The sequence below is a fragment of the Heloderma suspectum genome, chromosome 17 (assembly GCF_057233095.1).
Source record: "Heloderma suspectum isolate Gila_16-S chromosome 17, 16-S_ref, whole genome shotgun sequence".
Classification (NCBI taxonomy): Eukaryota; Metazoa; Chordata; class Lepidosauria; order Squamata; family Helodermatidae; genus Heloderma; species Heloderma suspectum.
In genome coordinates, this window is record NC_139474.1 from 11,618,616 (window position 1) to 11,644,755 (window position 26,140).

Consider the following 26,140-nt stretch of genomic DNA (forward strand, 5'->3'; position numbering starts at 1 on the left):
GCGGCGGCGGCGGCGGCCAGGTCGGCGGCCACGATCTGCTCGGCCACGGCGGCCGGCGCCATCTCCGCCCTGCCCGGCGGCGGCGCGGCGGAGCCTCTGCGGGCGGGGGGCCCCGGGGCGCCGTCGGGGGGCGGGCAGCCCGGCCGCGGCGGCCTCCCGGCGGCCTCGCCGTCCAGCAGCGGAGGGGCGGGGGGCGCCTTGGGGCGCGGCTCGGGGGGCGGCTGCGGCGGGCGGCGCGGCGCCCCCTCCTGCGGCTGGGCGGCGGCGGCGTCCATGGCGCGGCGGCGGCGGCTCGCCGGGCTCAGGCGGGCGCCTTCCCCTCGAATGCCCTTGCCCGGGCGGCGCCCGCCCTGCTGGCCTCCGCCCGCGGGCGCACGCCTCCCCGCGCCGCTCCCGCGCGCCCAGGCCCGGCGCCGCGGGGCAGGGCGCGCGGCGGCGGGGCGGGGCGCGCAGCGAGGGCGCGGCCGGCGGGGCGGGGCGCGGCGCGGCGCTCCCCATGGCCTCCCCGCGGCGCAGGGCCGGCCCGCCGCTTGCGCGCACGCCCGCCGGGGCAGCGCGGGGACGTCGGCCGGGCTGCCCCGCGCCCTCGTCGCAGGCGCGGCCGGGGGAGGCGGCGGCGCCGCTTAGCGCCGGCCGGCAGGCCGCGGCCGGTTCCGGCCGGGCGGGGGGAGCGGACCGCCCAGGCCCCCCCTCGGAGCGGGGCCGGCGTGGGCTCCCACGCGGGCAGGGGAATGGCGGCGGGACGTGGCACCCGTCCATCACCTGGGAGGAGAGGGACGATGGCGCTGCCGCTTTCTCGTCATCTTCATCATTATCTTATCATGATTAATTTCACTTTTCGTTTTAAATCAAGGCTGCGATCCTGCAGACCGGGGATGGGGACCATGTGCCCCCCCGGCGGGCGGACTGCGACTCCCATCACCCCTAGGGAGCATAGCCAACGATGAGGGATGATGGGAGCTGTAGGCCAGCAATATTTAAAGGGCGCCATGTTCAGGACAGGAAGGCCTGGCGTGCTGTGGTCCATGGGGTCACGAAGAGTCGGACACGACTGAACGACTGAACAACAGTGTTCCCCACCCCTGCAGCGCACGCTTTCCTGGGCCGCTGAGACTCCCTTCCCAGCAGACACACGCACGGTTGCACTGTGAGAGGATGTGTACCTCCGTCCAAGGCCTTCTGTCTTCCTGCATCCCCTTTTTTCTTTTATTCCCTGTATTTTGCCCTAATAGACGAATGTGACCACTACACACTAAGGTTACACAAATCCTTCCTCTTTTCCTTTCTTCCTTTCCCACTGGTCTCAGTTTCCCGCCTAGGTGCCTGTCCTTCCAGCCCTTCCTCCTCCCCCCTCCTCATTTTTGTTGTTGTTGTTGTTGTTGTTGTTATCATTATTCAAATAGCCTATTTCAGGATTCCCATTGAAAATAAAAACCATACCAGAAACATGCACACCAAAACTTTAATAAATAAAGCATACACCTGCCCCCCCCTTTATCATACAACCAGAAGATAAACGACAAACCCGCGCTTAACAAAAATCTCAACACCACCATGTTTTATGGAATGTTAAATACATGTTTTGCTGTATCTATCATTCTCCTATATCATCTTTCAGAGCATGTCATAAATTCTTCCATGCTCACGAATCTGTTTTTATACAAGTCAATTTCTTCGTTTCAGCCATATGTTGTATGCTGCCTGCAGCTTTCCCCAACCTGGTGCCCTCCAGATGTTTTAGACTTCAACTCCCATGAGCCCCAGCCAGCATACATGGCCAATGGCCAGGAATGCTGGGGGTTGTGGTCCAAACATCTGGAGGGCATCGGACTGAGGAAGGCTGCTGTATTTGGTAGGCGAACTGGGGTCCTGAGATGTCTGACTACAACTCCCATTATCTTGACCATTGGCCATGCTGGCTGGGGCTCATGGGAGTTGGAGTACTACAACAACACCTGGAGACCTATCCCATTTCTTTTGTCCTAGTAATACATCGGTATTCCATACAGCTCAGATTGTTTTATTGCAATGCAAACTTTTTGCAAGCCGTCCTCAGGACCTGTTCAAGGGCAGGTGTACATCAAATCATGTTAATCAATCAAACAGTCAAAATGTATACATTATTTATTAGATGAATATTCCGCCTTTGCAGAAGAAACCATGCTCAAGGCAGCTAAGAAGCCGTGGAGGCTGGTAGCTCCTATTTCAGTGGGGCAGTGAATCTGCTCTGGGGCTGAGTCAGCTTGGGGATAGGGTTCAGCACCTTAGATAGCTCCTTTAGAGTTTTGACTCAATCTAACGGAAACTCAGAGCAGAGCCACTGCCCCACTGACATCGGTGCCCCCAGACACCACCACTAAGAAGCATGAAATGCAAACTAAAATACAAAACTGAAGCATAAAAACAAATCTATTAAAAACACATCAGTAATAATAAAACAAAGATCGTCTTGCCGGGCCATGAGTTTAAGAAAAAAAAACAAGCCAGGGAAAACCTGAAAATCCACAGTTAGGCAAGAATTTTATTAAGAGCAACCAGTCCTATTTTTAGTTGTCTTGGGACTGGAGAGCAGAAGGGAAGCACATTCTGTCGTTTGCCAACAGCCAGAGAATTTAGGGCCCCTGGGGAGCCTGCACCCATCAAGCCAACCTGACCTACCCAGAGAAGGAGAAGTTGCAGGGAGCTCGCTTCCCCCTCCATGCTAGAAAGAACACACAGCTCTGCTCATAGTCCTGGGACAGCAGAATTAAGAGGAAAGAATGCCCAGGCCCCCTCCGTCAGCCTGTCCCTCTTTTTTTATTGATGTGATTTGCTTTGGGAGACAATAATTGCCTGAATAGTGGGATAAAAATGTTGTAAATAAATATCCTTCCCCGCCGGGATATGGAATAATAAACATAGGATTTTTTTAAAAAAAGAATTACACACAATTAAAGGGGGCACATCCTATGAAAGCTTACTCAGAAGTGGAACCCATTGAGTCCAGTGGGACTTCAGTTTACTCCTTAACAAGTGTCTGATTCTCAATAGGTTTAAGTACACATAAGTTCCGTGCACCTCGGTGTTCAGTCATGCCAGCCACATGACCATGGAAGCGTCTTCAGACAGCGCTGGCTCTTCGGCTTAGAAATGGAGATGAGCAGCACACCCTAGAGTCGGACACGACTGGCTGGTGACACCTTTAGCTTTACCTTTTTAAGTGAAATAATGGCTTATTCTTCCCCCATTTCCCTCCCTTTCTTCTGTTGCACCAATTTCTACTTTGTGTAAGGTCTTTGGGGCAGAGACCTGTCTCCTCATGCTTTGTAAGGTGGCATGTACATGGATGGCAATCTATCATCATCATTTCTATTGTTCTGGCTGTTGTTTTGTTATTGTCATCACTGTCACCGCTAGCAGACTGTTCAGAGGGAGATGAAAGCAGAAGTGGGTCCATTCCACGAGCCCTGCTGAAAGACTATTTATCATCATCATCAATTACATTTCTATACCCACCCATCGTGAAAGCTTTCTGGGCAGTTTACAAAGATTAAAAAACATTTTTTAAAAAAGTATACAAAGTTTAAAAGCCATTTACACAACCCACAAAGAGACATTAGATACATGGACAACATATTTAATGTTCTATATATTTTAAATTGTTTTATCGTGTGTTGTTTGGTTTTAGTTTTTGTGAACCGCCCAGAGAGCTTCGGCTATTGGGCGGTATAGAAATGAAATGAATAAAATAATAAAATAAATAAATATATCTAAAACAACTGTATGCAATGGAATATTTGATTCCCTCCCCCCTTCTCTCCTCATTCCTTTTTCCTTGTGTGTCGTGTCTTTTTAGATTGTAAGCCTGTCTGTATGGATTGCACGTAGGCCGCTCTCGAAGCCTTTTTGCCAGAGCAGCGGGATAAATACTTCAGATAACTAAATAAATAATAAAATAGTGCTGTTGTTATTACGCCCCTACGGCGGCGTAATATAGGGCCGTAACAGGGGACCCTCCTCCTTAGGAAGCGTGCATAGAACGGCAAGCTTAAATCTCCTGCGAAGGGTAGCCCAGCACGTGTCCTCTGCTTGTTTTGCGGGGGGCGTGGCTAAGGGGCGTGTACAGGGCGTGGCCGTGCATTTGCCCCGCCCCTCCATATCCTTTCCCTTATTTTCCTCGCCCGCGAGAGGGAGCCGAGGAGGAGGTCACGTGCTCCCGCCCCTCCCGTGCGGCGGATTCCCACAACGCATGCGTCCACTGTGAGCTCTTTCCTCCCCCGTAGAGTTAGAAAAATGTAGAGTGACACACGCACACTTTGAACTTCTTATTCAGTCCAGAAAGGCGTATGGCAGCCTTCCCAACCTGGTGCCCCCCAGATGTTCGGACGACAACTCCCAGCATTCCTCACCACGTTGACGTCAAAACATCCGGAGGGCACCAGGTTGGGAAAAGCTGACCTATGCTGTATTAAAGCGCAATCCAATGCACGTTTAGATAGAAAATGTCCTACAACTCCCAGCATGCCCCAGACAGCCGTGCTGGGAGTTGTAGGCCTTTTCTCCGTCTAAACGTGCATAGGATCGCGCCTTAAGGTGGTTTTGCTGCACGGGGCTGACACGGCTACCTCCCTGGAAGTTACACTATTTGCAGTTCAACGCCATTTCTTACTTGGAAGATTTATATCCCTCGTCTCAGCTGCAGGAACCTCCAGTGCAGCTTGCAATATATATTAAAAACAACAGATATTGATTAAATCACACACGCACGCACAAATACAAAAGAACTAGGAGTTTAACCTAAAAGCAGCAGCAGCAGCAGCAACATTGAAACCACTTGTAGCAGAAGGTTGCAACATTAAAAATAATTCAAAAGCCTGGCGAAAAAAGACCACGTTGACCGTGTGCCTTTTGATTCGTCTTGATTTCTAGGCGACGGGTCATCACCGTTTCTAATAGAACTTGAAGACATAAAAGTATTCAGCCAGCATGGCCATGTGTGGGACTACATCTCCCATCACCCCCAGCCGGCGCGGCCATCGGCTCCCGTCCTCCCGGGCAGCGTGGCCATGGGATGATGGGATATGTAGTCCGGCAATCCGGGGGGCGCCAAGTCGGGGCCGCAGATTGCGAACTTAACCGCGGAGACGCCGCGCGAGACGCGGGAACGACCCCCGCCTAAACGCGAGGGCGCTCGCGATGCACACCCAGAAGTCCTCCATCCAGGCAGCCGGGTGCGCCTCTTCCCGTCTCCGTCGGCCCTATCTCCGTGGTCCCCCGCCTCTCCGCCTGTGACGGCACGGCGCATTCTGACGCCGGCCCGTGCGTGGCGTGCGCGCGTGCGCGGCGTCGGCGCGTGCGCGTTACGGCTCGCCCGTTCCTCGGCGCAGCTCCCCGCACGGTTGGCTCCGTCCTCGGTTCGAGGAGGAGGGGGACGGGGACGGGGACGGGGACGGGGGCGGGGGCGAGGCGAGGCGAGGCGAGGCTGCCGCCCCCCATCGCCAAGACGGACTTCCTGTGGGACAAGCGCACCGGGCTGGCGGCCAAGAGGGTGCGGGAGCGCGCCTGCGCGGGGGTCCAGCGGCGAGGGGCTCAGGCAGGAGAGCCCCCCTGGCGGGGCAGGGGGCCGTGAGGGGCGGGGGGACCAGGGGCTGGGGCCGCGAAGGGCGGGGAGCGTGGGCAGCAGGGGCAGCGGGCCGTGAGGGGCAGCCCAGCCTGGGGTTCGGGGGCCAGGGCAGCTCTTCGGGGGAGGGGGAGGGGGAGGGGGAGGGGGAGGGGGAGGGGGCCTCCTGCCCCTCTCTTTCATTAGTGCTGCTGTTGGCAACCTCGGCCGTAGTATTGTTAAGAGGCTGATCCTAATATAAGCTGCGCCATGGTTGTAGGGCAGGGGGAGGCAACCTGGCGCCTTCCAGGGGTTTTGGACTACAACTCCCATCAGTTGTAGCCAGCGTGGTCAGTGGTTGTAGTCCAAAACATCTGGAGGGTACCAAATTGCCTGTCCCTGTTGTAGGGGAAAGAGGGGTGACCAGGGTAGGGGAGATCCCTCCTGACTGGCTGGCTCCCCCTCGTTTGTATTCATAATGTTCTTGTAATCATTGTAATAACGTAGTTCTGATACCTGCGGCACCTTACTGGTAGGGGAGGGGTGTCTGTGACTAGGGCAGCTCCTTCGGGGAGAGGGCTGGCTGGGTCCCCTTACTACGTCTTCTTAATGTTGTAACAACAGCAGCAGCAGTGGCATTGTTAAAAGCGTATGATGATGTGGCCAGTGTCCACGAAAGCTTATGCCAAAATAAATGGGCTTGTCTTTAAGGTGGCACAAAGCACTTCCTTGTCCTTGCTGCGATAGACTAACTTGGCCACCCCTCTACAAATAGTTAATAATGTAATCCTAATATATGCAGCGCCATTATTGTAGCGGAGAGAGGTGACCAGGTCAGCTCTTCAGAGGAGGCCAGCTTGCTCCCTCTTTCATTAGTGTCATTAATCTTTTTAGTAACAACCACAGCTCTAGCGTCGTTAATAGTTTCCAGAGAGTAGCCATGTTAAGTCTGTTGCAGCAGAAGTCTTGTGGAACCCTAAAGACCAACCAATTTATTCTGGCATATGGTTTTGTGGGCTATAGTCCACTTCATCAAATGACATGGAGAGTTTTGGGTAAATATACAGTACCTAAATTTCATTTCTTTCTGACCGCACTGTTTACAATTCCCCCTCCCCCATATATATGAAACTCTGTCCATGCATCTGATGAAGCGAGCTATAGTCTGTGAAAGCTTATGCCAGAATTAAGTTGATAGTCTTTACGGTGCCCAAGACACTTTGTTGTTAACAGTGTCGTCCTAATTTCCGCCACACCACTATAGTCAGTCAGAGGTGACTGGGGCAGCCCTTCTGGGGAGGAATCTGGCTAGGTCCTCTTCATTTGTATTATTAGTCCTGTCATGATTGGCACTGGTAATAATATTTACATTGTTAAATAGCATGGCTGTAATATATGCGGTGCAGTTCTTGTGCATGATGAAATGGGTGTCGAGCAGCAGGGGAGGCATCTGGCGCTCTCTTATTATTGGTGTCTGTTATTGATTATAATAATCAGCACAGTCAGTGTAGTTGTTCTATATGTAAGACTATCATTTGGGGTGAAAAGAGAAAGTTCTTCTTCCAAAAGGGCTAGCTCTCTCTTATCAGTAGTGTTTTTATTAATATTTATTTATTAATTAAATTTATTAATCGCCCATCTGGCTGGTCACCCAGCCACTCTGGGTAGTTAATAGTAGTAATAACACGATTACACTGTTTAACTTTAATCACAATATGAATTTATTTATTTATTTGTGTCAGAAGCATCACAATTAAAAAACATACTATAACACATAACATTTAAAATATAAAATGCAGAAGTTAAAATATATAGAAATTAGACAAATCTTGCCCCCAAACTAGCGCTGTCATAAGGCCCTCATGTATACATTGGTCAGGGCACAAAGGGCAAGTATACATATGTGTTGTCTGCAAGTCTCCGCAGTCACATAGGGCAGAGATCACTGGATAACCCCATTTATTCAAAGTGTCTCTAGATCTTGTTACACCCGTACGCAGTCTATTCAATGATTTCCACACTTCCCAGCTTTCATCGGAACCGGGTTTCAGCTCCTCTGCTGGTTCCCTCCAGTGCTGATTCTCTGTAGCTTTCCATAGGTCCATTCTACTTTTGAATTCATCAAAGTCTTCCATCCATCTGAGGAAGCTTTTCCTGGATTTTAATCTCTGAGGAGCTGGTTGTAGGCCGTAAAGAGGGTGTTGTTTGGATATTGAGGATTTAAGCCTTTCTTTGTATGCTGCTGCTTCTCTACAGACATAATATGGATAAAACCATCATTGACAAGAACAGCTGCTGAGGGAAGGAAGCTAGCCCTCTTTTATCAGTGATGCTGATATTAATGATAACAGTGGCATTGTTAGTAGTGTAGTCACACTATATGCTTCATTATCATTTATTTATAAAGACGCACCTAATGTGCTCAGCTAGCTGCTTTACAAAAGAAATAAAAATAACTTTGTCGCTACTCTCAGGCTTGCAATCTCAACGTCAGACAAAAGAAGAGGAGAGTTGTTGTTGTTGTTATTTATTGCATTTCTATACTGCCCCATAGCCGAAGCTCTCTGGGTGGTTTACAGAAGTTAAAACATTAAATACAATATAAAAAGTGTAAAGGCCATTTACAAAAAAGCACAGACAATATACACAAACAACATATAACTAAAAACAACATTGAACTATTAGTCATAATGAAAGACACATCCAGGACCGATTAAAACTCATCACGTGCTGCCAAATGCCTGGGATGTTAGCTGAAGGGAGAGGGGACATCTTGCATTTATAAGAGGGTAGTTCTTCAGGGGAGGATGCTTGCTTTCTTATTCATTGTGTTGTTAGTGTTAATATAACATTCGATCGTTAATACCATTATAAAAATAATATATGCAACACTGTTCCTGTACATGAGATATGTAATGAGGGCCGTTCTTTGGAAGAGATGACTACCTTCTTATCCTATTATTATTTGAAAACAATCGCATTAGCATAGTTAATAATAATGTTATATATGCAGCGGCATCCAAGTAGAAGAAGTGGGTGACGGCAGATCTTCAGGGAGGGGGACGGTGCTCTCTGGCTGTTAATAATAATAACATGCGCACCATGATCAGTGTATGTGAAGCATACTGGGGCAGCTGTTTCAGGGAGGAAGCCAGCTCTTACTGGTCTGGTTCATACATGACACTAAGCCATGGTGTGGCTTGTTGAAATCTGGCTTGTTGTTGTATCTGAACACATCCCTGCAAACAAACCATGGTTTGTTAACCAGCTATAAATCACAAATGGAAGCCATAGTATTGTACAAAGTCTGGCTTGTTTAAACCATGGCTTGCCAAGACGTCTGAGCCATGGCTTATCCCTGGCTTGTTTGCACTGCTGTCCAGTCTGAAACACACAGGCAGCCTGAAAATGAAACTACTCTGGGGGTTGGCAAAATGTGCAGGAGAGAAAGAAACCAAAAATAGGGAAAACAAGCATGGGTTTGCTTGCTCATCTGCAAGACAGTTAATGGCGAAAGCAAGAAACATGGTTAATATAAACCATGGCATAGCATTATGTGTGAATGCAGCCTTATTCTAGTGATGATGGTGTTATAAGCATTAGTGATGTAAGCAGCACCATAGTTTAGTCAACAAAGAACCCAGAGTTTTAACCCAACAACAAATGATGAGTTAAAGCCCAGAGTTCTGGGTTCACATGTCGCATCAAACAACCCAGGAATGCAATTATGAAAGCTGATACAAAGCGGAAGTGGTGAGTTGGCAGGAGGCAGCACGCTCACGGCCCTGCCTAATTATGGTTTGTTTAACCCATAATTAGGAGTTACATACTAACTGGTCCGCTGACTGACACTGGCTCTCCAGGGTTTCACACTGCTTGGAGGTGCTGGGAATTGAACCCGGGTCCTTCTTTTTCAGTCCCTTTATGGATGCCAGCAAACCAACCTGGAAGCCTTCTATTAACTATAGTTTCCCAGTTCAGATGAAACGGGAAGCTCTGGTTAACAGCTTTAGAGCAAGCCAGGATATTAAGCTAACTTCAAACCATGGTTTAATATTGTGGCTTGTTCCAGGGAGGTCCTCACCAAAGCCTTTATTGAGATTTTAGTCCCTGTTGCATACAGGCTCAGAGCGTTTAGGCTGTGTCCACTGACGTGCTCCTGTGTATGATAGGATGTGGCTAACGTTGTTGGCTTCTCAGCCTTTGCTCAGTTCAAAAATCGAGGATGTGTTTGTTCGGATTGTGGGCATAACAAAAAAAACACCTTATAACAGAATATGTGCAGCCATTGATTATTAGAACAGCCTGGTACATCTGCAGAAGAGCAAATTTTGGTGTGCATTGTGCATTGCAAAGGAAACCCTGACCACTTTCTCAGTTACATTTGTTGCCATTGGCTAATACAAATTCAGTTTTTGCTGATTTGGCTCAATGCCCCCCTCCCCCCAGCACTAGCAAGAGGCTGTTCCAGCTCTCTACGCTTTATAAATATGGTAATGCGACAAACACTGAGGTAAGTCCCTTTGGGGACTAAATGTTCCCCACAAATACAGAATCTTAAACAAAATGGAAGGTCTGTAAAGCAACCACATAAGGCTGCGGAGAGCATGTGCTGGAACTGTCAAAAGGATCAGAGACCTCCTGATGGGAAGGTTTGTATGATCTGTTAAATAGCCCTTGTAATTGTGAGTGGATGTAATGGCAGGAGGCTGATCTGCGGTTTGAAAGCCGCGTAGATCACTCTGTGATAAGATAGCTTCTGCTGTTTCGGAATATCTCTTTAGCCACTGTTATTCTCTCTCTCTCTTTCTCTCATACGCACACGTGCCCCCCAAAGGCTTTTGCAATTCAGCATATGCTCCCCCGTGCTTTTAACAGTTCGCTGCTGCTCAGCGTCTTCGGGCTCAGCCATTTCAGACAGCCTGCTAACCCTTCTCCCTCTCCTTGCAGATGCCTCACTCCAGACGGTTCCGCTCTTCGGAACGCAGCAGCCGGGGCAGCTGCCACGAGCGTTACAGAAGCCGCAAGCACAAGCGGCGGCGGAGTCGCTCGCGGTCGAGCAGCAGCGAGCGGCGGCATCACAGGGAAGACAGCTATCACGTCCGATCGCGAAGGTGGGCGTGCTGTGGGGGGAGGGGCCAGAAGGGGAGGAGTCAGAAGGGGAGGAGCCGGGGCTGCTTATGGCACTGCCCTTGGAGTGGACGGTCTGTTTAGGAGCTGGAGGAGTGATTGGTGTTCCACTTAATGCACCACACAGAACGAAGCCAGAGCTTGCTGCTGAGTGGGTGCTCCACAGGGAGCTGTGGACGCTGAGAGGTCCCAAATGGTTCTACCTGCATACCAGGGCTGTTGGACCTCTTTCAGCCCGGGGGCCGCATTCAGCGTCAGAGAAGCTTTGGGGGGGCCACGTCCCAGGCTTGGCTAGTGCCCCGAGTGCCAGTATCTTTTAGCTTAAAATTCTTCCTGCCAGTTACCAATCCTGAGGAGGGAGGAATTCCAAGCTTTTAGAAAGGGGGGAAAAACCACGCAAAAGCCTGGAAACCACCAAATGGATGGGTGACATGGGTTGGGACGGTGGCCTGGCCATCTGGAGAACCCTGGAGGGCCTGGCTGAGGTGCCAGGCCAGCTGGATTTGGCCTGCAGGCCTGAAGTTCTGCACTGCTGCTGTATGTTCATGTGTTTGCTTTGGCTGTGCTTTAAGTTCTTGAGGTGTAGATCCGAAGAAATATTGTAAGCCTGCGGACGAGGCCTGTCTTGTGCCTAGATCATGTTTTGAGAAATTCCAGAACAGTGAATTGTGGGTGTTAGAGCATACATAAGAACAGATCCTGTGGCACTTTAAAAATTAGCCTGGTGTGATGTGATATCAGCTTTCACGGTCCAGAGCCTGCCACATCCGGTGCATAAAAGAGGGCATCTTCAGCTGATCCTGGGTATCTATGCGCATCGTACAGAGGGAAGTTGTAAATAGTGGGAGTCAGTAAGCCATGAGGTGCCGTTACAATGATTTCTGAACTGTAGACCGTGATAAATAAATGGGTGGAGGAGGTCACTGAGAGAGCAAAACATTTCGAGCTGTGCCTCTGCAGTTTCCTGGGCCCTGGACGCGTTTTGGTCTGCGAGAGCCAGGCGCGAGCTGCAGGTCAGAGGGTGAGGCAGGCCCAGCTGTCAGCTCTCACTGGCTCCGCGCTGCCATGGGGCCTTTGCTTTTGCTCCTGCACCTGACCGGGTCTTCCCCTCCACCCTTCTCCCAGCTATGATGACCACTCGTCCGACCGGCGAGCCTACGACCGGCGATACTGCGACGGCTATCGGCGAGATGGCTACAGCCGCGAGCGGGGAGACGCCTACTACGAGGCTGAATACCACCACTCCTATGAGTACCAGCGCTCCCGGGATGCCAGCTACCGCAGCTGCAAGAGCAGTCGGCGGAAGCGACGGCGGAGACGCCGCCGCAGCCGCTCCTTCAGCCGTTCCTCGTCGGTGAGTACTTGCTGTCTCCTCCGCCTCCTCCCCGGTACTGTCTGGGGGGGTGTAGTGACCTCCAAAGGCAACCTGATACCTCCTGGGGGAAAGGGGGCTGCACTCTTGGCACTCCGGCGTCGCTGGTGTAATCCTGGGGCCAGCTTCTGTCCCAAGGATGCCTTCATGCTGCTTTTTAAGACGTCAAGGAGAGAAATCCCTGTTTGACTGGGGGTCCTAGATTGCTCTGTTCCCTGTCTTTCGGCAAAGATGGGTCGCAGGGCACTGCTGTTTTAGACCAGGGGTGCAGATCCTCTTTCAGACCAAGGGCCGAATTAAATTTCAAAGAAGTTCTCGGGGGCCGCATTCTAGAGGTGGGTGAGGCCCCCTCTCCCCAGCGTATTTCAGCTTCAAGCTCTTCTTTCCAGCAGCTAAGCCTTCGGAGAGGCATTTCAACCTTTTAGAATGGGGAAAGGACTGCACAAAACTCAGGAGACCACCAAACAATTGGTGATTGGGTGAAAGGAGCATGGCCTTCTGGGGAAACCAGAGGGCGCGATTGGCATCCCTGGAGGGCTGGATTTGGCCCCCAGGCTTTCGATTCTGCACTCCTGGCTTAGAATATCAGAAGAGCCCTGCTGGATCAGATCAAGTGCGAACCCCGCAGACCAGGTCCGAGGACAGAAGCTCTCTCCCGCAACTCTTCCACAGCGACTGGTATTCAGAGGCATGCCGCCTCTGGTGCTGGCACATAGCGTATGACGATCGTGATGGGCCTCTGCTCACCCTGTGCTCCATGAATGTCTCTAATCCCCTTTTCAAGCCACCTAAGCTGCTGCCAGGGACTAAAGTGAATCAGTGACAAGGTTGGACTGGTGCATCAAAGTCTGGGTGCCCTCAGACTTCTCCGTAATGGCATGCCAAAGATGCAGCTTCAGAGGTTGTTCTCCTGCGACGACAACCCCTGCATGCGCGGATGAATGATTTCAGCCCTTCTCTGTCCCACCGTCCCTTGCTGTCTCCCTCCTTAGTTTGTTCCCAGGTGACTGACTTCACCTCTGTCTGTACGTGCCTAGTCTGGCTCCACAGTGTCAATCTTTACAACGTAGGCCTGGAATTCTTCATTGCCGCTGGCAAGCCGAACAGAAATGGCCAGCTGGCAACCTGCGGGCTGAAATAGGAAGCCACCTTGCACCCTGTCAGACCGTCATTTGGCCTGATATTGTTTGTTTTGACCGGCAGTGTCTCTCTCACGTCTTTGGCAGAGGACCTTTCCCAGCCACAGGGACAGAGGAGCCTCCTTCATCCCGAGTCAGCTCTTGATCCATCTAGCCCAGTATTGTTTACACCGACAGGCAGCAGCATTCCAGGGTTTCAGAAAGGGTGTTTTTCTCAGCCCTACCTGGAGAACAGATCTGGGGCCTTCTGCAGGCAAAGCATGTGCTCTTAGTTAGGGCTCTTCCCCTGAAAATAAAGGAGGATTCCAGTCCTCATGGGTGTGAGCCCAGGGCTGATTTAAATAGGAACTGGAGAAGCTGCCTCCTACTGAGCCAGGCCATTGGTCCATCTAGCCCAGTATTGTCCACACTGACTGGCAGCAGCAGCTCTGCAGGTTTTCAGGCTGGGCGGGGGGCAGTTCTTCCCCTGGAAGCGCCAGGGATGGAACCTGGGGCCTGTGCATGTGCTCTCCCGCTGAACTGCGGCCCCTTGCTCGCATCTGAAGCTGCTGTACGTGGAGCTGGATTTCGGCCCATCTTAGCCAGCGCCTAAGATTTCCGGCAGGAGAGCCGGAAGTGAGTTAGCATCCCCTTGAGTGTAACCATGAGGAAGAGGGGGGTAAGGTTGAGGGGCTTTCTGACGTCTTAGTTTGAGAAGCGTCTGTGCCAGCCACCAGCCATGCCGCCTGGATGGCTGATGAGAGTTGAAGTCCAACCCACCTGGCGGGGCACCCGGTGGGGGAAGGCTGTTCTGTGCTACAGCTCTCCCTCTGTGACAGGCGGGCAACCTGGGGCCCCCCAGGCATCTCAGCCTGCTGTCACCTCAGCGTAGCCGATAGTGAGAGATGATGGGAGTGTTAAGCCAAAACAGCTGGAGGGCCACAACTTGCCTGCATCGGCTCAAGGGGGAAAGCAGGTCGGAAGAATGGGGGCCGCATTGACATAATTTAGTTCAGTTGGATGAATCTGTCATACTTCAGGTTGGCGGGGGGGAATTTGTCCACGAATTTCAGCTTGGCTCACTAGTCCTTGCTATGATCCCTGTAGCACGGGGGGTGGGGTGGGGGGAGTCGATCTCCAGAAGCTTGGGACTTCAACTCCCAGGAGCCACTGCCAGCCTGGCCTGTGGTCAGGAATGCTGGGAGGTGAAGCCTCTAACATCTGGAGATGGATTTTCCGCCCACTCCTGCTCTAGACAGCGCAGAGGCCAAGAGGGAGGCAGCGGCAGGCAGAGGCTTGCCTCGCTGGTCCGGAGGCTTAGCTCAGGAAAGAAGCAGCGGCAGAACTGTTGGCTGGTGCTTCTCTTACCCAGTGCAAGTGGGAGCCTGTTGGAGACTGGTGGGCATCCCCCTCGCCAGAGGGCAGGAGCTGCCAGCAGATACCGCTGTGTAAAGTTCTCAGAAAGAATTCTTCCAGTGAGGAGAGGGCAGGAATGCACCCCCCCCACACACAGAAGTGTTCATTCATTAGAATGCTGCCAGGGTAGGGCTCCCAATCCATCCCTTTCCAAGACATGGCTTTTATGGTACAATCTAACCTAGCTTCCCCAACTTTTAATAGCCAGTGCACACACCTTTCCCTGAACTAAAACTGGGAGCACAATTCATTCTCGCACTTGGGAAAGGTTTGTTTCTAGACTGTGCGAGTGTAAGAATATCCTGCCCTTGGAGGAGCCCCAAAGCTTGTTTTCCTGTGTGAGTCTCTGCTCTGGGCATGCCTCCTGATCGGAAAGCCAGAGCAGTGACTTACGTAGAGCTGCAGCAGGCAACCTCAGATGAGAGTGATAACTCCGGTTGCCTGTCTGCCTTGGGAATGATTTAGTTATCCAGTCACCCCAGCGTGGACATGCTGCAGAATTACCCATACCCAAGCAGACGCTGACTGGAAGGAGGCATGGCCAGAGCAGCAAATCATGCAGAGAGACAACAGGAAGACTCATCCATCCACGGGCGGGCACTTCAGACGCTTCAGAGCCTTTAGTTGTGAAGCGTCCTGGAGCAGGGTTTAGGAAATACTGGTCTCACCCATCTGGAGGGTGGGCAGTGTTCAGAGTGATCTGTGGAAGGATCTCCTGCCATGCGGTGATGTGCATTCCAGCCTAATTTCTCATCCACGATAACTCTGGGGGAAACTTGCTCAGATAAACTTGCCCTCAAGTTTTGACTTTTAGGATCATTACTTTCAATGAAATCAGACTGTTTGTCCGTTGGGCCCAGTATTGTCTACTCCAAGCGGGCAGGAGCTCTGCAGCATCTCAGGCCGAGAGAGCTCCATCGTCCCATTGCCTTTTCAACAGTAGATGTCAGGGACTGAACCTGGGACTTTCCGCATGCAAAGCAGAGGCTCTGCCACTGAGCTATGATCTCTCCCCTTGGGAGTAGGTGGGTCCAGGAGGCTGGAGTGCATTATATTGTTGGGCCCCAGATTTGATGGGCCCTGGGCAAGGTGCCTCCCCAATAAACTTACCAGGTGGTGATGGGCACGGGTCCCTTGTTCCCCCCACCCCATGTTTTTACTCAGGCGGAGGGCACACTGTGAAGGGAAGCATAGTCTGAGGTTGCTGCCATCTTCCCCCCCAGAATAGCTCTGGGCTCTGATGTAGTGAGTCCCAGGGCGTTTTGGGGAAATGAAAAGGGCAGGCAGCTGTAGTCTCAGCTGGTGCTTCACAGCATGCCCACAGCTCCCTAGTAAATGTGTGGACAGAAAAGGAAAAGGGATGTCCGTAACCGACGTCAGTCCGGATGGCTCCTCCTGGGCCCTGGGGCTTGCCCAGTCATGCTGGGTGCTGGTGCCAGGTCTGGTGACTGTGGACAGTTTCCACCATTTGCCAATTACCATCTGGTCGGGGATGCTTCAGTCGAGCCCCTCCGTTTCCTGTGGTCACTTGGCTTCTGGCTGAGGAACCATAATCCGTGTGCTCTTCCGGCATGTGGATTTTAGGATGCGAGGGCCTGGCCTTCCTCTCTGCCCTGTCCTTTTATGCTGCCTTGGGTGGGTCAGTTTACAGAAGACTTTCTCTGCAATATTTTTCTTCTTCTTTGATAATACATTTATTTTTATTCTTTTTAAATAAATAAATCCTGAGCTAGTGTGTTATCTTGACTTTTTTTTCCCTTGCCATATCCCTTATCGTTTTTATATACCTATATGTGCCTCTGTGCCGTATGAATTGGGCCTGGGAATCGTCCCTCCTTCCTCCTCAAATCCGCCACGGGCCTACCATTTCCATGGGTGACGCTTGGCTGGCTGGCTTGCCCTTCCTTCGCTGGTTTGAAAACGCCCCGGTTGGCCGGGTGAATGAATGAATGAAATGCGGAAACCCTCCCCACTCCGCCCGTGTTCTGCGTTTTGGGGTCCCCCTCGCAGCGGAGTCAACAAAGCGGCAGGAGAGCCAAGAGCGTGGAAGACGACGCCGAAGGCCACCTCGTCTATCACGTCGGCGACTGGCTCCAAGAAAGATGTACAGCCAAATCGTAACATAATCTAGTCTCTAGTTAAGCTCCCGTCGCAGTCACACAGTTGTTCTCTTAGCTTTCCCCCCTTCCTGTTCCTTTCTCATTTTTCTTTGCAGTGTTTCTTTCTTAAAAAACAAAACAACCCTAACAGCCCTTTCTTCCTTTTTATTTTCTTTTCTTAAAGATTCTCCCTTCCCAGTCCCCCGTTATCTTTCCATATTATTACCCCGAAGCGGTAGGGATTTTGTTAGCTTGCTCAGAAGCCGGCTTCTTGAGCTGGCGAAGGCAGACTTTGTGTTGGTATGTTATTATGTGCTGCGTATGGAGGCTGCTCACCTTCTCACACCCTCCTGTTTCCCCCCCCCTTCTCTGTTTCTCCCCTTTTTTAGATGAGATCATTAGCACCCTCGGAGAAGGGACATTTGGCCGGGTGGTGCAGTGCGTGGATCACCGCAGGTAAACAAACTGGTGGCGTAGAAGAAGTGGGTGTCGGGATTTTTGAAGGCAGCAGCTGTCTGAGTCAGTTGCAGCAAATGCAACAAGTGGAGTCCTGTGGCAGTTTAAAGCATGGATGTTGCTGGACTCCAGCTCCCATCAGCCCCAGCCCTGCCCCAGGGATGATGGGAGCTGGTAGCCCGACGGCTGGAAGGCTGCAGGTTACCCCGCTCCTGGCTTAAGGGAAATAGGTGGCAGGGGCATTTGTTGTGGGCTGCAGCAGCTTCCCTACAATGCAAGGCGAAAAAAGTATTAGGGGCTTTTTAGTTTAGACAAAAGGTGACCAAAGAGGGTGACGCAGAAAAGAGTGGCGTGATAAGACGTGAATAAAACAATACATAGTGTGGGGGAAAGTGGATAGGGAGGCTCTTCCTTTTTTTCTCCCTCATAGTATGATATACTAGAGTTGTAAATAAGCCCACAAAATTTATTAGCCTGCAAAAAAGGTTACTAATCTCTTGAGGCTAGTAGCCTGCATTTCCTTGCCCGCTCCCTCTGCAGCCAGCCTGGTTGGTTTCCATGCCGGCTGCAGAAGGAGAGGTTTCCTCTGTGGCTTGCAAAAAAAACACGTGTACTGGCAGAGGAGGGGGAGAGAAACCTGACCTTCCTCTACCAGCCTGCCTGCTCACCTGTGTGGAATTCCTAGTGCCCAAGCAATTCATGGAAACAAAGCTGAAATAAATGCTGAAATCTGGGTCACCCAATGAAATGGATTGGCAGTCGATTCTGGACAGACAAAACGAAGTGGTTCTCTACAAACACGATTTATTCACTCCATTTATATCCCACCTTTTACCCTCTTGCAAGGAACCCGAGGAGGCTTACACGGTCCTCCTCCTCTCTATTTTATCTTCACAACAACCTTGTGAGGGAGGTTAGGCTGAGAGGCCGTGACTTGTCCACAGCCACCCAGTGAGCTTCATGGCTGAGAGGGGACTAGAACCCACGTTTCCAAAGTCCCAGTTCAGCACTCTCATCACAGCACCATGCTGGCTTTCATGCAAAATAAACATACGGTAATTTGATTCTGAGATAGCTTTCTTTCCTTGCGTCGCTCCCCAGGGGCAACACACGCGTGGCTCTGAAAATAATCAAGAATGTGGAGAAATACAAAGAGGCAGCGCGTTTGGAGATCAACGTGCTGGAGAAAATTAACGAGAAGGATCCAGACAACAAGAAGTGAGTGACCCTGTGCAATTGGGTGCAGAGAGGGGGCGGGGGAGGTTGTGTGGGTCCCTGGTGCATGTCTTCATGCACAGGCGCCTTCCGCAGAATCTCTTGTCAAGGAGGGGAGTAGGCCGAACCTCCTGTGTTGGTAAGTGCGTGTAGACAGACTCCATCCCGCGCAATGACATCCTGTCTGTCCAATACAGTGCGGCCTGGTGGAGATTATATTTATTACTGTTTTACTGTGAGCCATCTTTGACACGTTTGAATTGAAGGATGGTATAGAAATATAGCACCACCCATGTATGTAGTGCTTTACGCAGAACGAGGGGAAAGCTCCCTTTCCCAAGGGGCTTGCAGTCTATGGCTCAACACATCATGGGGGGGGGGGTAAACTGATGTTACACACAGTTAGGCTTAGTTTGAGGAAGGCAGGCGACCTTGTCCCCTCCAGACGTTTTGGACCAGAACTCCCATAAGCCCTAGCCGGAATGGCTAATGGTCAGGGATTGTAGGCACTGTGGCTCAAAACATCTGGACGGCCCAGGTTGGGGAAGGCTGAGGTAAGGTGTCAGCCCACCACTTTCTCCAGGGAGACCCTACCATGTCTTTAAGTAGGTGCCGTGATTTCCACGCTCCTTCAAATATGTCCCTCTCCCTTTCATTTTTTTCAAAATTCGTCATACGATCTGCACCTTACTTACTACTGAGTTTCTCTTAACGTTAAACGCATTCTAAAGAAAAGCAAAACCCACCCGGTTTTCCAAATATAACACCAGCCCCTCCGCCCCGGGCGGGGCTTTCTGCACCATTCTCAACAGTGTCACCCTCTCCCTCTCATGCTGACTTTTCTCTCTGAATGGAACCGAGAGCGCTAGTGCTTCTCCACCGCTCCCTCGTACCTGTTTTCCCAGTCGCTCATGGCTCCCCCGGCTTCTCTTCTCCAGCCTGTGTGTGCAGATGTACGATTGGTTCGACTACCACGGTCACATGTGCATTTCCTTTGAGCTTCTGGGGCTCAGCACCTTTGACTTCCTGAAGGACAACAACTACCTGCCTTACCCACTCCACCAGATCAGGCACATGGCCTACCAAGTGTGCCAAGCTGTCGAATGTGAGTGCTGGGAAGAGGCCGGGGAGACGGGGGGGGGCACCATGAGAGCCCAAGAAGGGAGCCCTGCTCGATTGGACCCATTCCGTAATTGATTTTAAACGGCATTTTAGCCCACCCTTCAGTCCAGAAGGCTCCCAGAGCACCTTACAAGGATAGGTAGCCTGCCGGACCCTGGCCCTCAAAGCCGGAAGTGAGAGGGGGGCACCTCTTTTCTCTTTCTGCCATCCCCTTTGCCTCTCTCCCCTTTTCCCTGCCTGCACAGCGAGCTGCCAAGGAAGGGGCCGATCGCCCTTGTCAGGGGCCTGAACTGATCGTATGCACAGGGCTTTGGAGATTAGGCTGAGGGCCACGTGAGTTTAAGCCAAGGGCCCCAGGCCTCTCTGGAAGCAGCTCTCTCTCTCTTTCTTTCTTTCTTTCTTTCTTTCTTTCTTTCTTTCTTTGCACAACGTGCGTTCAACTCTTATTTCAAGAATTGGTCTAATTTCTCTCCCCTGCCCCCAGTTCTGCATGAAAACAAGCTCACCCATACAGACCTCAAGCCCGAAAACATCCTCTTTGTCAACTCGGATTATGAGATGACCTACAATCTGGAAAAGGTGGGTTTGCGCTGCGGGGAGCCCAGCGTCTTCCTTAGCATCACCCAGATGTCTCTGCAGGCCTGACAGCAGCCACCTGCACTCTGTGCTGTCGCTGGGAGGGCGGCGGAGTGAGTGCCGAGCGGGTGGATGGACAGGGGATCCTTGTCCGTGCCGTTCATTGCTGCTTCCCCCTCTTTTCCCTCCCCCTCCCCGCAAGAAGCGAGACGAGCGAAGTGTCAAGAACACGGCCGTCCGGGTGGTCGATTTCGGCAGCGCCACCTTCGACCACGAGCATCACAGCACCATCGTCTCCACGAGGCACTATCGGGCGCCAGAGGTCATTCTAGGTCAGTGTTGTGGCGCTGTGTGGTTTGTGGGAGCTGCACAAGTCAGGGATCGTGGGCATATTCAATGCTTTGCGGGGGGAAGGTGGGGGAACGACAACTTCCCAGGACACCTGCTGGGGTGCTGCTGTGATTTTGTACAAAAGGGGGGTGGGATGAGCCTGCAGGGGGCTCGGCAGCTGACTGTCTGGGGCAGCTGCTGAAATCCTTTCTCTGTGTCGCAGAGCTTGGTTGGGCCCAGCCGTGTGACGTCTGGAGCGTCGGCTGTATCATTTTCGAGTACTACATGGGCTTCACCTTGTTCCAGGTAAGTGTGGGTGAGGCAGCGGCCTCTCTATCAGGGGTGGGCACTCTGTTGCCCTCCTGAGGCTTTGGACTACAACTCACATAAGCCCCAACGAGCAGTCCGAGAGGAGTTTTCGTCCCAGGCGTTTGGAAGGTACCAGGTTCCCTGTCCCTGATCTGTATCATATTGGGCAGTGGCGGAGAGGGGTTGTGGTCCCGATGTATAGTGGTGGTGCAGGGGCCCTTTTAGCCCGAGGGCTGAATTCCATTTTGGAGAAGCTCTCGGGGGCCACGTTCCTCTGGTGAGCGGGGCCAAAACAAAAATACCAGCATGTTTTAGGTTAAAGCTCTTCATCACTCAGCCTTAAGAGGCATTTCAACCTTTTAGAATGGGGAAAAAACTGTACAAAAGCCGGGGAACCACAGAACAATGTGGGGAAAGGGGGTGGGGCCAGGGAAGGGGCCTTTTGGGGAACCCCCAGAGGGCCAGATTGGAACCCCCAGAGGGCCAGATTGGAACCCCCAGAGGGCTGCTTTTGGCCCGCCAGCCCTGAGGTTCTGCACCCCTGAGGTTCTGCACCCCTGATGTATGGCGTCCTTGTGGGTCTGCTTGGTGGCGTTCCAATATACCATGAGGCAACATTTCTGTGATACAATGAAGATCTGATTTGATCTGAGGGCGCAGGGGATGATGGTAGCAAAGCTCAGGCAGGGATTGGCCAAGCTGCCCTTCTGTCACAGAGGGGCTAGAGCAGGCAAAATGGCCTAGGCTAGGCGAGGTGGGGCGAGCCAGAGAGGGCAGCAGGCCAAGGGAAGTGGGACCAGTGGGGTTAGGAAAGGAGGACTGCACTGGAATGTGGGAAGTGCAGGAAGGGAGGGCAAACTCCTGGGAGAGAGTGGGCCAGGAAGGATAAAGGCTTCATCCTGATCTGAAACAGCTGGGCGGGTGATTAACTGGTGCCAGGCTCCTAGTCTAGAAGGGGCCTTGGTTGGAATTGGGCCTTTTTAGGCTGGGCTGGCAGTAACCTCAAGAGGGCAGAGACCATCCGAAGCAGCGAGTGGCTAAGATGGGGGTGCGGGACCAGTGGCCCACCGGATGTTGTTGAATCTAGCATCTGGAGGGCTGCCAGTTCCCCTTCTGGCTGGCTACCCAGCATGCCTGGGATTCCTGCAAAGAACATGGGGACTAAGCTGCCCTCGGTCTGATCCTGTCGGGCACTTGTTGTGTTCTTGATCAAGAACATCGACCCGGGACCACCGTACCAGCAGGAGTTTCCCCTTAACTGTGACGAGATCCTGAGCATGCCAGTCCTGCTTTGCAAACGTGAAACGCTTCGGTGGGCCCCAGGTTTATTATTCTAGTAATAAAAAATGAGTATGCGAGGTGGACGTTGACAGTCTTTGGGGGGTGGGGCGGGGCTGCGGTCTTCCATACTTCATTCTTTCCCTCTCCCCCAACGTGTTCCAAGCCAAAACGTACTTTTCCTCTAGACCCACGATAACAGAGAGCACCTGGCGATGATGGAGCGAATCCTGGGTCCCATCCCATCGCGTATGACCAGGAAGACGAGGTGAGGTGTTTTTCAAGGTTTGGGGTGGGGTGGCTGTTCTTGGGGTGGGTGGGTAGAGCTGGAAATGCTTGCAGTGTTTTACAAAAGCTTGTAAAGACCGCTAGGCTTCCTTCCTTCAGGGATCAGAAAGAGAACAGAGCATGCCTACGCAACGGATTTATGACCACAGAGCATGTTTTGGACTACAGCTCCCCCAGTCCTTGACCATTGGCCATGCTGGCTGTGGCTTATTGGAGGTGTGATCCAAAAGCCTCTGGAGGGCGCCAGATTGGAGAAGGCTGCATGTAATTGTCTTCTAATATGTCTACCTCTTATGTAATATACATATGTATGTATGTAATGGGGTTTTAAAAAAGTAAAATAGCAACACGCTTGCACCTGACCTTCCTGGTCACATCTCGTTCCCGACAGGAAGCAGAAATACTTCTACCACGGCCGCCTGGACTGGGATGAGAACACCTCCGCCGGGCGCTACGTACGGGAGAACTGCAAGCCGCTCCGGGTAAGCCAGGCCCTGGCTTCTGCTTAGGGGGAGATTGGAGCGGGCAGCTTGGCTGGTGCCGCCGGAAGCAGAGCATAGAAGGAAAGGGGAGCTTTTGCAGGCGAAGCTGCCGTACACAGGGTCAGACCCTTGGTCTCCCTGGCCCCGTGTCATCTGCTCCGACCAGCAGCGGCTCTCCAGGGCCTCCCCAGCACTTCCACAACCTGGAGGTGCCTGGGCTTGAACGTGGGGCCTTCCGCCAACCACAGCGTCCTCCCCAAATAAAATGTACTCAGAGGGCTTTGGTGGAGAAGGGCCTTTCCTAGCCTTGTTACAGAGATTTCGGCCAGAGATGCTGAGGATCGAGCCCGGGCCCTTCCCTGTGCAAAGCAGGCGCTCTCCCCCGAGCCACAACCCTCTCTAGGAATGGCCAGGGTTTGCGTGGCTTTGCAGGGTGGGCGGTAGAACTCTCTTCCCAGCCGCGATCTGTTCCAGGATGGCGACGTTTGGTCCAGGCCCTCGAGCCCCCCTGACCGCCTTCTCTCCGCAGAGGTACCTGGCGTCCGAGGCGGAGGAGCATCACCAGCTGTTCGACCTCATTGAGGGCATGTTGGAATATGAGCCAGCCAAGCGGCTAACGTTGGCCGAGGCACTGAAGCACCCCTTCTTCGACTGCCTCAAGCTGCAGCCTGGCCCCAAGGCGTGGGACTCTAGTCGAGACATCAGCCGGTGACTGGCGGGACCCTTTGCCTCTCTTCCCGTGCCCCCCCCAATCTCCCCGCACACTTGGCCCCCGTGGAGGCCTGTGCGGTTTATGCTCCTGCATTTTGGTGCTTTTAAACAAACAATAATACAGAAGAAATCCTGATCCAAGCTCCCCACTCCAGGTTTCCTTTTTATGTTATCATGTAAAGCTTGTTAATATGTGAAATAGTGTATATATAACACACGGGAAATCTTGTGGCATTCCCCAGCCTGTCCCATCCTGTAAATAATGCAACTTTGTTTGGGTTTGTGCCCTTGATCTCCTTCCCCTGTTCTGTTCCTGCTGTACATAGCCCTGGTTGCTTTTTCACTCCTTTGCAGCGCGTCCGTGTTCCCTCGTTGCCGCCCTGTGTAAGTTATAAGGCCGGAGGGACCCCGTTGGGGAACTATTTTTGGATAATAACCATAGCCCATTCCAATGCCAGAATTTTATATGGATTTTGTACAGTCTTTGTGGAAGAATAAAATATGATGTGAATTAATGCCAAGGTCTGCTGTTCTTGGCTGCTCTCCTCCTCCCCCCCCTTCCCACAAATCCTGGTTGTTGTAACGGGATTCCAGTTGGAAGCAGGATGTCGAACGGTCTTCTGCCCCAAGGAGCTTACCATCTGCATTTCAGTCGTGCTGAGAGACAGTAGTGGGAAGGGGAATATAGGATAAATGTAAACTAATTTAGTTTGGCTATGTTTCGCTTGATAACGAGGGCTGAGGGGTGAGGCCAGAAATTCCTAATCTGTGTGCTGTGAGGTAACTACAAACGTATCATGAGAAAAAGAGAGAAGCCCCAACCACCCACCCATAAGCAGAGGCTGCCAGTTCCATCCCTGTGTGACTGACTGCTCTGGCATTGACTCCCCCCCCCCCCTTTCTCCAGTGAATGTGGTCAGTTTTGCTGTGTTGGAACCCTCAAAGGAGGCTGCCCACTATGTTCCTTCATGAGTCTCTGCTCTGGGCTTTCCTTCCTCTCAGGATGCCTGACAGATCTGGGCCTGTCTCATGATTGGAAGAAGGAAAGCCCAGGGCAGAGACTTGGACAGTGGTCAGACGCCTTTGACATTTTATCAGGGGCGTCTCTGACAAAAGACGCCTCTGACAAAGGCGCCTCTGAGGGCAGGAAACACTCCTGTATCAAGGGTGGCCCAACTACAGATACAAAAGCAGATGGGCTCCTTCTTGTTTTTGGGTTAAGTGTGCCTCCAATTTTATTTTGTTCCTGAAAATGGGCTACCCTAAAGAGTGAGTTGCTACCTTTGCTTTTTGTGTAACCTTTTCAATGCCATTTTTGATTGCTGTTTTATCTGGAGTAAATAGTGCTTTGTGTGTGAAAGCCCTCGAGGCTTCTGTTAACAATGCAGTATTGAGTGGGGAGGAAGAGAAGAGGAGGATTCAGTGCCATGTACTAGCTGGTCCTTCTAGAGAGTTTGGGAAATGTTTTAAATTCCTAGGTGTCATCATGGTGGGTTAAAGCAATGTGTCAGAGTTTTCCCAGCTTTGCAAGTCAGCAAATGGGCAAAATGACTCAACGCCTGGACCAGCACTAGAGGCTTAATTGGAAAGGTCAGTGGGGCTGACCCATGACAGTTCCGTGGAGGGAAAACCTCTGCTCTTAATCTCCCTTTAGATCTGTTCCAAAGGGCTAGCGTGTTAATCTGCTAGAGCTAACAAAGTCTTGTGCCACCTTAAAATGGATAGATTTATTGCGGCCGATGGGTTTTTGGACCAGAGCCCCACTTTGTCAGATGTGTAAAGCATGGTCCTCAGTTGGCAGAGAGAGAGCGTGCCGTAGAGAAACAAATTGTGAATGGCGGAGAAAGCTATGAAACGCAAGAGGTACGGTCCATGACATTTCTGTATAAAAATAGTATACAAAATAAGCAGCAGTAACTGTGTTATCGCCAATCTTCCTGTCTAACTTATCACCCCATAATGGGACAGAGAACTCTGATCTCGATTGAGCCCTGAATAAATGGAATCAAACTTGCTGATATATTCTTGTTATGCAATTTCACATGGAAGTCAGTGATGTCTTCCAGATCCACAGTGATATGTTTTGGGAGACCAAAACGTTCTCCCACTGTTTTTTTTTTTTCTTCATGCTCTTGATGTCAGATTTGGGTCAATTTATTCCTTTTGCCTAGAGATTGGCCAGTTTGTCCTATGTTGACAGCAGAAGGGCATTGTTGGCGAGTGATGGCATATAGTGCATTGGAAGATGAACAGGTGAAGCAGGGCCCTGATGATACAGAGGCTGATCTGAGGTCCTGTAATTGTTGCCTGAATGAATCTTGAGCCTGGGCCAGTTTGCATCTAGCGATAAGCCAGTATTCCGCAGAAGGGCATTGATCTTCAGAACCATCCCTGGGCAAGGAGGTGATAGGAAAGCAGAGGCTTCATGTGGAAGTGAATATGTTTTCAGAAAACACTAGATTTCTTTATCGCATGCATGCCAGTCTCCAAGGGGCTTAGAGAGGTGTATACATGATGTGGATCTCTCGATCTTACCTTCACAACAACTCTGTGAGGGTAGGTAAGGTGGAAAGATAGCAACTTCATTCAGGTCACCCCTTGAGCCCTGTGGCTGAGTGGTGGATCAAATCCAGGTCTCTACAGAAGAATAAAACAAATCA

At 51.7% G+C, this 26,140-nt stretch overlaps 1 protein-coding gene across 2 annotated transcripts; it reads left to right on the forward strand.

The window, feature by feature from the left end:
• Window positions 1–5,247: 5,247 nt before the first annotated feature.
• CLK2 (CDC like kinase 2) lies at window positions 5,248–25,499 on the forward strand. Of its 2 annotated transcripts, none has more exons than XM_084824171.1 (13): window positions 5,248–5,527; window positions 10,529–10,692; window positions 11,834–12,062; window positions 16,625–16,718; window positions 17,103–17,169; window positions 18,271–18,387; window positions 19,323–19,489; window positions 19,991–20,085; window positions 20,285–20,414; window positions 20,636–20,718; window positions 22,188–22,267; window positions 22,679–22,769; window positions 23,299–25,499. In XM_084824171.1, the coding sequence occupies exons 2-13, from the start codon at window positions 10,529–10,531 to the stop codon at window positions 23,479–23,481; spliced, it is 1,500 nt and encodes a 499-aa protein (XP_084680297.1). In that variant the 5' UTR covers window positions 5,248–5,527; the 3' UTR covers window positions 23,482–25,499. The 2 variants fall into 2 exon arrangements, with proteins under 2 accessions (XP_084680297.1, XP_084680296.1); XM_084824170.1 differs by having other exon boundaries at window positions 5,307–5,527; window positions 20,288–20,414.
• Window positions 25,500–26,140: the final 641 nt, after the last annotated feature.

Excerpts from the sequence above, each read along its gene's own strand:
- CLK2 (XM_084824171.1), top strand. The coding sequence starts at position 10,529 with ATGCCTCACTCCAGACGGTTCCGCTCTTCGGAACGCAGCAGCCGGGGC. Across the intron at positions 12,063-16,624 it reads CCTTCAGCCGTTCCTCGTCG|CGGAGTCAACAAAGCGGCAG; the intron begins GTGAGTACTTGC and ends TCCCCCTCGCAG. Across the intron at positions 16,719-17,102 it reads CGACTGGCTCCAAGAAAGAT|ATGAGATCATTAGCACCCTC; the intron begins GTACAGCCAAAT and ends CCCCTTTTTTAG.